The sequence below is a fragment of the Mesoplodon mirus genome (assembly GCF_964341445.2).
Source record: "Mesoplodon mirus genome assembly, chromosome: X".
Classification (NCBI taxonomy): Eukaryota; Metazoa; Chordata; class Mammalia; order Artiodactyla; family Ziphiidae; genus Mesoplodon; species Mesoplodon mirus.
This window is the reverse complement of record NC_138981.1, coordinates 49,522,150-49,535,594: the sequence shown is the minus strand read 5'-3', so window position 1 is coordinate 49,535,594 and position 13,445 is coordinate 49,522,150. Positions and strand designations below refer to the sequence as shown.

The window sequence follows — 13,445 nt, the reverse complement described above, 5'->3', positions numbered from 1 at the left end:
ACTTTCCCACACCTCCTCACCCCCTCCAGCATGCTCCTTCTCACTTTTACCCTGGGTTGTGGTCAAGTTTGAAGACAAAATACTTCCCCAAGTCTGGGTGGAGCCCCAGGTGTCCTGGTGATGATGCAGTCTGCCTGTCATTTTCATGTAACAGTGTGGGCTTTAGACTTGGCCCACCCTGGGTCATTTCCAGGGCAGTCACTGACCAACCGGTAACCAACCAGGTAACCCCAGCAACTTGCTTCTGGTATCTGACCCTGAGTTTCTTCCTCTGTAAACTTGCCCTAGTGGCTCCTACCTTGCCAGACTGCTGTGAAAGTTAGAGACAATGTATGCAAACAGCAGTCAAAGTGCCTGGCAATATTTAGGCACTCAGGAAATGTCAGCTGCCCCTCTTGCTATGCATTGAGGACTTCTGGGCTCTCTACCCCTGAGTTCCCTAAACAGCTGGAGTTTTCTAGAACCCAGAAACTCAATCCACTTCTGTGGCATCTTGGCAACTAAAAGTGCAGCTTTTCCACTCACTTTGTGGAGACTCTGCTGGGGTGGGGCCAGCTTAGGTTGCTGATTTACGAAGCGAGAGGCTCTTAGCTTGTGTCCTATCTGGATACTGCTCAAAGCTGAAAGAATTCATGTAACTGAAACAATGAGTAGTATTTTTGCCCACCACCTTCTAGAAGCCCCTTTCCCTGCCTGTCCCTCAGCCCTGTCATTCATTTCACAGCCACCGGAAATCCCGCCCTTGTTCAGTGTTCACCTGAGCAAATGAAGATTAACTCTTTGCAGTACCAAGGTAGTGTGTTGGCGTGGGGAGGGGTGGGAGACACACTGAACTTCCAGGCCAAGGGGGGAATGAGCCTGGGCCATTGGTTGCTCCCTTGCTGGGCTGGGGAAAGTCACCCAGTCCTTGGCGCATCGCTGGGGAGCCTCCTGCCTGAGGCCTTCAGGATTCCAGCAGTCGTCTGTTTTACAGTGCAGCTTGCGGTATACTCCCACTCTTCTCTCCCTTTATCTTGGGCACTGTTGATTCCCTGACTGAATTCAGCTTCTTGGACCATACTTGCAAATAGCCATTTTAGACAACTGGATGATTATTCCCCACCAGAGCCAAAGGAAACCTGGATTCAGACAGGGTTTGGAAGGACATTATTTCTTTCCCTGAGCTAGCTGGCACTTCCTGCAAAACGGGGGGGAGGGGATGGTGGTGGTGGTGGTAATCTTACTGACCTGACAGAAAAAATGTGTGGCAAGCCCCCAGTACAGAGGTGCTCAACAAATCTTTGCTCTGCAGGTTCTCCCACTTACTAGTTGACTAACCTGGAGGTGACTGACTTCTATGAGCCCCTTCCTGTAAAAGGGGGAGAGGTTAAAGTCAGCCTTGTTTCCAAAAGGATTTGAGGCTACAGTTGGGGTTACTGAGAACTGTCCCACTGACTTCACATGTTTCCTTTGAAGATAGAGACCTTGTGAGTACATTGGCAGGCAGAGAAGGACAGCAGGGTGATCTACAGGGAAACACTCTGGATTTGCTGGGAATGGACATGGGGTCTTGTCTAGGATCTTTCACTTGCCACCCCGGTGGCTCTAGACCAGAAAGTCACTCAGTAATCTGAACCTCAGATTCATACCTTGTCTACCTCTGGAGCGGGTATGGACAAATATGGCTCCTCCAGGGCCAGAAACATGCCTTCTGATCTTCCACAGCCTCAGTGTCTGTCACACTGCCTGAATCAGAGAGGTTCCCACCATTCTCTTGTTTGCCGAATGAATTTGGAGCCGCTGAGGGGTCATGCTTCCTACTTTTGTTCGAAGCCTCCTTTGCTTGCCGGCTGATGTCTATGGGTCCCTGGGCCTTTGCCAGAAAGTCATTTGCTAACTTACCCTGGGCCCAGTGACTTTGCCTGGCACACAGGTGGAAGCAGGTAAGACTGCCTGGGGGCAAAGAAAGAAGAAGGTGCCCTGGCCACTCTTTTGTGTGTGACAGCTGCTCCCTCTGAGACCCAGGAGGCTAGATGAGGCACCCTCCCTTGGTGATCCCTATTAGGGGACTTAGTTCTTACAGTGTTTAGCTCTCGGGATAAGTGGGGTCGGCTTTAGAGGTGGCCAAACTTCTAATGCGTGCTCTCTGCCTGTAGCCGATTTGAATATGAGGGATGACTCCCACCTCTCCAGATGTGCCACAGGGCAAGGTAGAGGATTCAGAAGCCCCTGGTGATAGAATGGATGGGAAGAGCATTGAGCTCCTTGGTACAATGAGGAAAGAAAGTGTAAAAGTTCCTGGAGGTGGGAAGAAACCTGATACCACAAGACTTCATACACCATGGGCCACCATGCCAGGTAGCCCTCTGGATTTAAATACACTGGCTGAAGGAGAGAGTCAAAGTGCTAATCCTGCCCTACCTGCCCACCACCCCCTACCCCGATACACCCACACTTTAAAGCAATTTGTGCACCCTAACAAGACAGTTCCTGAGAGAGGTGCCAGTTTACCTTTCAGAGATACCACAGGTCGACTCCTCTCTCTGGTTCATCCAGGAGGCTCTGCTTTTATGGAGCCTTTTTCTTTTCATTATTCCGGGATTATCATTATTATTAACCACTTTTGTTCTCATTAAAATTAGTCGTAACTCCTGCCCTTTGAGACTCTAGCCCCTGTTCCCCTCTTCCCCACCTCATTCTTTTTTCTCCACTTTCCACTTGACATGACCCTAACACTTCAGTAAAAAATTTGTTTCTTCCCTAATGTCCATGCTGCCTTTAGTGCCTCAAGTTACTCCCTTCCCCATCTCCAATATTACTTTCAGACCTCAGGTTGTCACTAACCAAGAATTTTCTGACAGTCCCATCTTTTTAATTTCTCTAGTACCCTACAATGTCCTTTTGCCTGCAACCACCCCTCTCCCCCTGTCCTCCTCTCAAGCTGATTTAAGTGCATTTTCTATTTCCACAGCACCCTGTGATGCTCCCTTCCCTTTGTCAATGCCCCATCCTCCAAGCTGGGTCACATTTCCAAAAAATACCTAATACACGCTATTTTCATAGTATGCTCTGATGTCCCTTTCAAATCCCCCCAACCTTATTTAAGCATCTCTTGGATTTTCATAGCACCCTATCATGCCCTCTTTCCTGTCCCACTCTCCAAGACAGGTCACATAAGCTTTTCTACATTTTCATGGCACCCCATGCTCACTCCCTATTACAGCATTTACCACACTGCCAGTTTACATATTTGTCTCTCTCACATAATCTAGAATATTCTTTAGAGCTGAGCACTGTGTCTGAGGAGTATCCCCAGAACCTACATTGGTGCCTCACACATAAGTGGTGGTCAATAAATGGACAAGGTGTCCTCGTCATTAAGCTTTTATTTTTTTCTATATTCTGCAGTAACTAAGCAAAATCAAGGTAGTTGTCAATTTTCTCTACACAACAGCAGACACAAAGGTTTTCAGAATGGCAAGACATAAAAGAATTCTCCCATCCTTCTCTCACGTTTTACTGGTTATTTCAAACTTTTAAGAACAGCCTATTTTAATGATATAAAATATGTATCAGATCACAGAATATGATGCAAAGACTTCAGTTTATAACGTTAGCAAAACTGTTATACTAAATATCAATGACTGAAAAAAATATATCTCCTTCAATGGTATTTTAAAACATATTATGACCTTAATCAACACTGTATTAAAATGAATGAAATTTACAATATTCAAAGTAAACGTTCTGTTTCTCAAACAATTAGCACTGATCACAAATACCAAATACAGTGCCCCACTCCCCATTACATTCAACTAAGGACCCAGATGATCTACTCCTTGGGGTACCTTTGAAGCTCTTTCCAATCCCCCTCAAGAGTGTGCTGCATATTTCCCTAAGGGGCAGAATAACCCCTAGCACCTGAATTGAGGATAGCCTCAACTTCTGCATCATCATCAGAATCCCAATCGTAATTACATGGCCAGTCCTTGGAGCATCGGTTACGCACCCTTGCCACAAAATGCATGACTTTCAGCTTGCTTGATTCCACGTGTGCTCGAGGTCCCCAGAAGAATTCGTACTCCACAGGACTGCTACGGGGCACCGGCTTATAAATCAGGTACCCTCTGCGCACAAACTCTTCTGTAACGACCTTCTTTGGATCTCCAAAGATGCTGTGCTGCCGGCCAGGCTGCATCCCCAACTTTCCCAGCACTTTCCAGACCAGGGCCTCCTTGGCGCTGTTGCCCATGATGAAGATGAGGGCTAATATAGACATCAGGAGACTTTTCTTGGTGCCTTGAAAATTGCTCCTGGCTACCGAGGGCTTCTGCGCTAGAGCAGTGCTCGAGGCTTCCTCAGGAGTGGTGGAGGCCTCCTCTGGAGTGCTTGGGTCTTCCTCTGGGCCGCTCAGGTCGTCCTCAGGGGTGCTCGGGACCAAAGAGGCGGCCATCGGGGTCTCGGAGGTTTCTGAGGCCTGTATCTTACGATTGTTGCGGTTCTCTTCTGCGGCCCTTGCGTTACGGCGACGCCGACTCTTTCGTCCCCGTGGCATATCTTCTGCTAGGGGCACGGAGCCTATAGCAATCCTAGGGAAAGATGACTGTAACCTCTGCAGAAAAAAGCTATCTCTACTTTAAGAAGTGGCCGCCGCTGAAGCCACCAACGTCAATAGAGTCTTTGTAACAAGCGAGACGTTTTCAGCTACAAAGCTAACACCCACGCAAGCCGACTTGCACTAGCAGCCGCCCCCAGCGCTCGCCCCAGCAGCAAAGCACAGGAATGCAGGGCTGAATTGACTCCGCCTCACCTGCCACGCAATCCCCAAACTCCAAAAGGAAGTGGGCGGTTCCTACAGGCAGACTTCCGCTGTCAGATAGAAGAACGGACAGGCCTAAGCAGGGGTGGGACTAGGGGAGAAATGACGGCTTGGGATTGGCAAGGACAGGGGTATGTAAAGAAGAAATAAATATAGGGTTCCTGCATTTTTCAGTCTAGTACAAGATTGGCTGGCGGGTCTTGGGAAAGAGTGTGTCTCTACTCTATTCCCAGACTGGGGGTGTGTTTGAGACAATGGGGGAGGGACAGGAGTGTATTCTTAGAAGGAATCAGCTGCTCCCAGCTCTTCTTTCCTGTCTTGGCTTACACAGCATATTCATTCACAGGCCTTGTTTTCAGAAGGTGGCTCTGTGTATACTGATTAATTCCTGGGCCCGCATAAGACCCAGATAAGATGGCTGTGGCCGAAGTGCTGGGTGATGAGAGGAGATGGGACTGCAAAAACGAACAGTGTGCAAGAGGTGCAGAGCCTTTAAAATGTTATATATTCACGAGATTATTAAGCAGGGCACTGACTGGATCAGACTTGCATTTGTATGGCCTCACAGAGGAGCAGACTATTGTCTGGCAGGTCATTTAGGAAGCACTTAGAATAAGAAGCAAGAGGGAATGAAAGTGAGCCTTAAGGTGGTTGCCATGGGGATGGAGAGGCAGAAAGACATTTTAAGGGCGATCACTGACAGGCTTTAGAGGCTGATTGGATGGAAGTGGTGAATAGGGAGTGGGTGGTAGAGTGCAGGTTGGCTCCAAGGTTTCCTGGCTCCAGTCTACCTGAATGCCGGATTTATTTTGCTTCTTTCTTTCACTCTGTAATCCGAATATAATTCATAGCATACTCTAAACTTTATCCACTCCAGGTCTTGGCTCACTGTTTCCTCTGTGTGAAATGCCTTTCCTCTCATCTCCAATTACCTAAATTCCAACTGCTTGCTCAGAGGCCTCTTCCTCCCTGAAGCTCTTCTTGGTCGGCACAAAAGGGTAATGAGCCCATTTTTGTTCCCCATTTTTTGCTCTCTATAGCAAGCACTCCATATCTTTCTTACGTCATTCCAAAGCTACTATTTTGCACAAGTCACTTCACCTCTCTGAGCCTCCATTTCCTCATCTATAGAGTGGAGTTAATTAAAGTACCAGTGGTCTCATAGGGTGGTGAGAATTAAATGAGAAAATAAATAAAAAGCATGCATCACACAGAAAGCACAGCCTCTGTCTCTCGCAAGGTGCTTCAAGCAGTGTGTGAGAGCGGCATTTAATAAATAAATGCACATTGAAGGAATACATGAAACGGAAGATTTTGTGCATGTTTTTACCTGAACTTTTTTTTTTTATTTTTATTTGGCGGTACGGGGGCCTCTCACTGTTGTGGCCTCTCCTGCTGCGGAGCACAGGCTCCGGAAGCGCAGGCTCATCGGCCATGGCTCACGGGCCCAGCCGCTCCGCGGCACGTGGGATCCTCCCAGACCCGGGCACGAACCCGTGTCCCCTGCATCGGCAGGTGGACTCTCAACCACAGTGCCACCATGGAAGCCCTACCTGAACGTTTTAAAAGCAAGTGGATGCTTTATACTTGCTTGGCTGGAAGAGGTGAAATGTTTGTTTGACAGGATTTCAGATTGTAATCCCAATGAGGGAAGTGGCCCTGTCTCTCCCCTTGATGTCTCCTAGCCCTTGGTAGAGTTGGTAGAATAGGATATGTCTACACGCAGTGAATAAGTTCTGGGGTGGGAAAGTGTGTCCCGTTTAGAAAGCAGAATTGCCAGCTGAATCACCCAACAAGGCCCAGTCCTCTGTACATGTGTAGAAAGGGAATGCCTGGTACTGAGGAACTCAATATGAGCATTGAACTCAAATATGGGAACATGAGTTCTGGCCCCGCTCCTGCCATTTACAAGCTCTTGACCTTGATGAGTTTAACCTAACATCTGTGTCCTGTGATTCATCCTCTGAACAAGCAGAAAAGGCTAATCCCTCTTGCCCTGTATGCCAGGCTTCTTGTGAGGCTCTCTGAAAATCCAACAGCACATACCGGCAACCCTGAGTTAGAGCAGGTTCCTCTGAGTTCAATTGTTTCTTGTTTACATGTTTTGTGTCTGCTGTTTGGGAATCTGTGTGACAAGAGGATTGCAAAATCACCCATATTGTTTCCAAAAGCTTCTCCTTTCTGATGGGATTTTATGGGAATGCAATCCAGCAAACTAATTTTCTTCCCAGGGGTTACTTTCTAACTCAAGTTTTCTTTATACCCAGAGCCTACCAAGACCTCCTGTTGGCGAAGCCTCACCATTAACGAACTTGGGGTAGTGTATGCTTGTTGCTGCATTACCTTCTGTCCACCAACCAGCTGACTGAGGAGGGATGCCATTTCCCTGTCACTCCATTCATTTTAGTGAACCTTTGTTCCAACCCACAACAAGGACGAGGCAGCTCTGCATAGCACCCAGGAAGATCAGAGCCTATCCTTAAGCAGTGTACAACCTAGGGCTGTGGCTCTCAACAGATTTCCTCAAAGGAGTAATCCGGAACAGGCTTTAGGTTGTGAGCTACTCTCAGTGTTCCCAAAAGCTTAACAGAAATCACATTTATGTAAGACAGGCCACAGAGGTTATTAGTCAAGAAACATAGTGTTTTTAATAGCAAGAATGTTGCCAGGCATGATAGTAACAGGAGGAACTCGTAAAACCATGCCTTGGGACATTGTGGACCACAGGTCTGTCTAGAGTAAGTAGGACATGACAAAGGAAGGGCGGCTGACTTGTGAGGGCCTGAGAAGTACAAAGAGAGGAGGGAAGCTAACATTTCTGTGGCAGGCTATGTGCCTAAACTACCTCCAAACTGGAATCTTTACAACAACCTCCAATCACCAGTGAAGCTAGAGAGAGATTAACTCTCTTGCCCAAGATCACAGTACTGCTTTTGAATGTCAGTACTGGGGCTCACATCTTCAGATTTCTAAGCTCCACCTTCTGCCATCGCACACCTCACAGCTGCTCCACCTGAGTGCACGTTTGGTGGTGCCAGGAGGCTTAACATGGAAGGGAGTGTTCTCGCTCCCTTTGGATAGGAGCAGAAGGGAAGGAGATGAGAAAAGGGACACAGATGTGTAGAAGGGCAAGACAAGGCTCCTCACTCACCTTACTAGGTTTTCCATACTTGGCTCTGCCCCTTCTAAGCTGTGTCAAGTCCAGCATGTTATTTAACCTTTCTAAGGCTCAGTTTCTCCATCTGCGAATAAGCATACCATAGTGGTGTTGTGAAGATTAAAGGGAAATATCTCATGCAAGATGAGGTAGGTTGAAAATGGCCCCCCAGTTCTCAAAGATATCCATGCCCCTAAACCCAGAATCTGTGAATATGCTACCTTATATGGCAAAGGGGAATTTTGCAGGTGTGATTAAGTTCAGGATCTTTAGAGGAGGATTATCCTGGACTATCTGGGTGGGCCCAAGGGAAACAGAGAGTCCCTATAGAAGGGGGACAGTAGAGTTAGATTCAGTGAAAGATGTAAGGATGGAAGCAGAGATCAAAGAGGAGAGAAGATGCTACATTGCTGGCCTTGTAGATGGAGGAAGAGGGTATGAGCCCAGGAAAGTAGGCCGCCTCTAGAAGCTGAAGAAGACAAGGAAATGGATTCTCCCCTTGAGCCTCCAGGAGGAACACAGACCTGCAGGCACATTTTAGACTTCTGACCCCCAGAACTGTAAAATATTAAATTTGATTGCCTTAAGCCACTAAATTTGTGGTAATTTGTTACATCGGCAGAAGGAAACTAATACACAAGTCATATGTGTGCCTCACTCATGGGGAGTGCCTAATGAATAAGAACTGTGACTACTCATTGAGGTGAATTTATATTATTGTCATATTTTCAGTGAAAGTACTGGGAGGAACTCGGGAGGGATACGAGACTGGGCTGGATACCTTGGCAGCAATTCTTGTGGGTGTTGATGCACCTTGTTCTTCTCTGGGGCTGTCTACTAACCCCCCTATCCCAGGCACTGTCCTGGTTATATGACCAAGTTTCCTTAGGCATTGCTCTTACCTGGGCAGACATTGCCAAGCCACCACCTGGTCGTAAGTGCTGTGGGTGGGATAGAGAGGGAAATGCAGGGTTCAATCCACACTACTGTCACCGCTGTAACTGATCATCTTTCAGTTGTCTGTAGGCCCTGTTCTGATTCCAGCAAGCACCTCCCCAAGGGCACAGAGCACCCTTGGGCCAGTCTCTCCATTAGCAACAATGCTTGCACAGACTGTGGGCCACCGCTACTTGAACAAGTGAGTCTGACCCTATCTGATGTCCGTAATTCAGGGGCTGGGCACCTCACTATTTCTGGTCTGTTGAAGAATCACTTCTCTGAATCATTTCACACTGCAGGCATGGACTTATTTTACAGTTTTCAAGAATTAGGGTCTTGCAAGGAAGTCTACAGCATGTGCACTCCTACAGTCATGAAACAAAAGCGATGTGATTACTTCTGAGGATCGTTTGCTGGGTTTGAGAATAGAATATTTTTACTGCAAATTAATCACAAACATAGGGACAAGAATAAAATTAATATTACAAACACCTGCATAACCAGTGCCCTGCTGTGTCAAATTTAAAAATTAGGCCCTACCTTGTCCTAACCTTTGCATTACAGATATGATAAAACACTCTGTTTACCTCTTCCCAGACCCACACCACTCTCTCCTTCTTCAGTGGCATCTGCTATCATGAATTAAGTAACTATTATACCCAGGACAATTTGTACATATTTGCTACCTATTTCTGTGTTCATACACTTTATATAGGATTTTTAAAAGAATTTCTATGCAAGTTGATAAATGTAGCTCTAGGTCCTTTTCATGTTTGTACACTATTTCTTTCAGTATTTGCAATTTATCTTTCTCCTGATGACCCAGACTTTTACAGTTTCTATTTCTCCAGAAAAAAACAAACAAAACAAACAAACAAACAAAAAACAATGCTCTTATCAGTCTTTGTGTACCTATTCCCTGAGAATATGTGAATATCTCTAGGGTCACCATTTAAGACTGGACTTACTGGGTGTGTCTGCATGGATGTGTTTACATAGACCACATAGATTTCTGCTTTGCTTCACTTATAAAAATTAGATCCTTCTATATAGAATTTTCACTTCATTCTTTTTGCTAATCAACAATAAAATTTGCTCAACTCATACCTGTAAGTCTTTCATTATAATGGCTGAATGATGTTCCTTGCAGTGGTTTTACCATAATCTTTTCAGGCATCCATCTGTTGGCCTTGTACCCTGTGTCTCCAAAGTATTTTCCCCCTCTGCAAACAATGCTGAAATAACAGTTCAATCAGTTGTTTACTAGAATTTTTTTCTTAAGTGAGCAGTGTATCCAATTGAGTATGAGAGCCAAGTTTATGATCAGGATTTTTGATGAATAATTAAAATCTTCCTTCTACTTCAGTCGAAATCAAGGTGATTTATGACTTTTCCTGAATCTTAAATAATTCTATGATGCATAAGGGTGGTTGAATATTATCCCAAAGCCACCCAATGGGAAATCACTGAATGCTTTCCAACAAGCGACTGATAAGTTCTGATTAGTGATTTAGCAAAGACTCTTTGGCTGCAGTGTGGAGACTGGACTCTGAGGGAGGTGGGAGGGGTGGATGGAAGACCTCATTAGAGGCTATTGCCTTCATCTAGGCTAATGATAGTGGTGCCTGAAATAGAGTGATGACAGTGAAGATGGAGAGAAGGGAATGGATACCAGAGCTGATTAGAAGACCAAATCAATAAGCCTTGAGGATTGCTTGGGTCTGGGTAGTGAGGGGAAGAAACAGGTTAACTGGGCCTCCCAGGGTTCTGGCTTGGGTAAGTTATGAGATTAGGGATGCTGGAGAAGCAGTGGGTTGGCTGCCTTGCTCTTCTCTTAGGTGCTTGGCCTTTAGGGGGAGAGGGGATGGCCTTTGTTAGGTTTACTCTCTGTAGGATCATTGCAATTCAGATGCCTGCAGAAGCCTTGCTAATGCTCAGCCTCTCCCAGCACACTGGGCACAGAATACATCAGGGTGCAGCCAGTCCTCAGAATTGTGGGAAGACTAGATATCATCCATGGCATTTGTACCTTGGAGGAAATTCTCTCCTTAAACAAGGGTAACTCCATACTGGGTTTCCTACACTTTTCTCAGAATCACAAGTCCCCCGCCCCAACCCCAAAGTGAGTCCATTAGTTGACTCCACATCATCACAGGAGTGATGGTGCTTCCTAAAATTTACCCTGAGGTTCTGTGGGGTCTTGAGGGTGTCGAATCGCCTCAAGTGACATCAGTGATAATCTGAACAGAGGGTGCCAAGTATCACGCCCATGAAATCTGCCTGTGTCCTCTTGTGAACCCAAGGTGCGTGCCACTCGTAGACTTTAGGGTCCCTCCTTGGCTACTTCTGGACATGCCCAAACATTTTTCTATGGGGAATCCTCATCCTTCGTGCTTTCTGTTTAAGGGTGGGGATGACTCTGAGGGTGAGGTGGAATATCACCCTCCAGAAAATAACCTAAGTATGCAGTCACAGTGAAGTTCCCCAGCTGTTAACTGAAATGTTGCTTAATTTTAGCCAATTAACAATTGTTGCATGTCTTTCCTCAACATATATCTTAGCTCTGGCATATTATTATTCATAATGTCAATAATAAGTAACTTCCTTCTGCTATTTTTATTGTGCATTGTCTCACAGTAAAAAATAATTGGTCACTCTCAGTAGGATGCCCAATGTAGATATGAAGCATCTGAGGCATCTGAGGACTTATATCCAATCCCTGACAGGTGATGGAGTCAGGATTTTTGACCCACTTCCCTGATTCCACTGATATTTTAATTTTCTCCTCTGAATCATAAATGAGGCCATTCCAATTTCCACACACCTTCCCTTACAGGGTTTCTTATCGAGATTTATGCAGCATTCTCCTTCCTGGCTTTATGCCACCTCCATTCTCCTTATCCAACTATATCTTGCATGTAGTCATAGGAAGTTCCTCCTGAGAGGTGTCACCACTCACTGTTCACCACCAGAATAAACAGTGCAGATGTTGCATCTGGCTCCTTGCTAGCTCACTGGCGCCTGGTGGTCCATAGAAAGTCTTCAAAAAGTGACACCAGATGGATTGAATGAATGAATGAATGTGGAATTGAGGCAACTTACCTTCCTACCACAGCATCTCTAGCCAGAGCCACAGTGTATTTGACATTCAGACCCAGGATTGCCCAGGTACTGAGCTTGTACTGACTAGGGAGTGGAAGACCTTGTGGACTCAGTCCCCCAGTGTGTATGCACACCTGTGTGCACATAGGCACGAAGGTGACCATCCATTCACAGGGGCACACTCACCTCTCTGTTTCTGTCTCTGTGTAGAGGTTCCAACATGGGTCCCTCTGGTTTAAATCATTAACATAGTACCTGTCTGGTAAGGACTTGGCATACATTATCTAATTTAATCCTCACAACTTTCTTTTTTTTTTAAACATCTTTATGGAGAATAATTGCTTTACAATGGTGTGTTATTTTCTGCTTTATAACAAAGTGAATCAGTTATACATATACATATATGCCATTATCTCTTCCCTCTTGTTTCTTGCTCCCTCCCACCCTCCTTATCCCACCCCTCTAGGTGGTCACAAAGCACTGAGCTGATCTCCCCGTGCTATGCGGCTGCTTCCCACTAACTATCTATTTTATATTTGGTAGTGTATATATGTCCATGCCACTCTCTCGCTTTGTCCCAGCTTACTCTTCCCCCTCCCCATCAAGTCCATTCTCTAGTAGGTCTGGGTCTTTATTCCTGTCTTGCTCCTAAGTCCTTCATGACATTTTTTTTTTTAGTTTCCATATATCTGTGTTAGCACATGGCATTTGTTTTTCTCTTTCTGACTTACTTCACTCTTTATGACAGATGCGAGGTCCATCCACCTCACTACAAATAACTAAAATTCATTTCTTTTTATGGCTGAGTAATATTGCATTGTATATATGTGCCACATCTTCTTTATCCATTCATCTGTCGATGGACACTTCCATGTCCTGGCTATTAAAAATAGAGCTGCAATGAACATTGTGGTACATGAATCTTTTTGAATTACGGTTTTCTCAGGGTATATGCCCAGTAGTGGGACTGCTGGGTCGTATAGTAGTTCTACTTTTAGTTTTTTAAGGAACCTCCATACTGTTCTCCATAGTGGCTGTATCAATTTACCTTCCCACCAACAGTGTAAGAGGGTCCCCTTTTCTACACACCCTCTCCAGCATTTATTATTTGTAGATTTTTGGATGATGGCCATTCTGACTGGTGTGAGATGTTATCTCATTGTAGTTTTGATTTGCATTTCTCTAATGATTCGTGATGTTGAGCATTCTTTCATGTGTTTGCTGGCAACCTGTATATCTTCTTTGGAGTAATGTCTATACAGCTCTTCCGCCCATTTTTGAATTGGGTTGTTTGTTTTGTTTGATATTGAGATGCATGAGCTGCTTGTAAATTTTCGAAATTAATCCTCTGTTGCTTCATTTGCAAATATTTTATCCTATTCTGAGGGTTTTCTTTTTGTCTTGTTTATGGTTTCCTTTGCTGTGCAAAAGCCTTTAAGTTTCATTAGG

At 45.4% G+C, this 13,445-nt stretch overlaps 1 protein-coding gene across 1 annotated transcript; it reads right to left on the bottom strand.

The window, feature by feature from the left end:
• Positions 1-3,347: 3,347 nt before the first annotated feature.
• MAGEH1 (MAGE family member H1) lies at positions 3,348-4,781 on the bottom strand. Its single transcript, XM_082610129.1, has one exon. The coding sequence runs from the start codon at positions 4,532-4,534 to the stop codon at positions 3,875-3,877; it is 660 nt and encodes a 219-aa protein (XP_082466255.1). The 5' UTR covers positions 4,535-4,781; the 3' UTR covers positions 3,348-3,874.
• Positions 4,782-13,445: the final 8,664 nt, after the last annotated feature.

Bases quoted from the DNA above. Each gene is read 5' to 3' on its own strand.
- MAGEH1 (XM_082610129.1), bottom strand. From the start codon at position 4,534: ATGCCACGGGGACGAAAGAGTCGGCGTCGCCGTAACGCAAGGGCCGCA.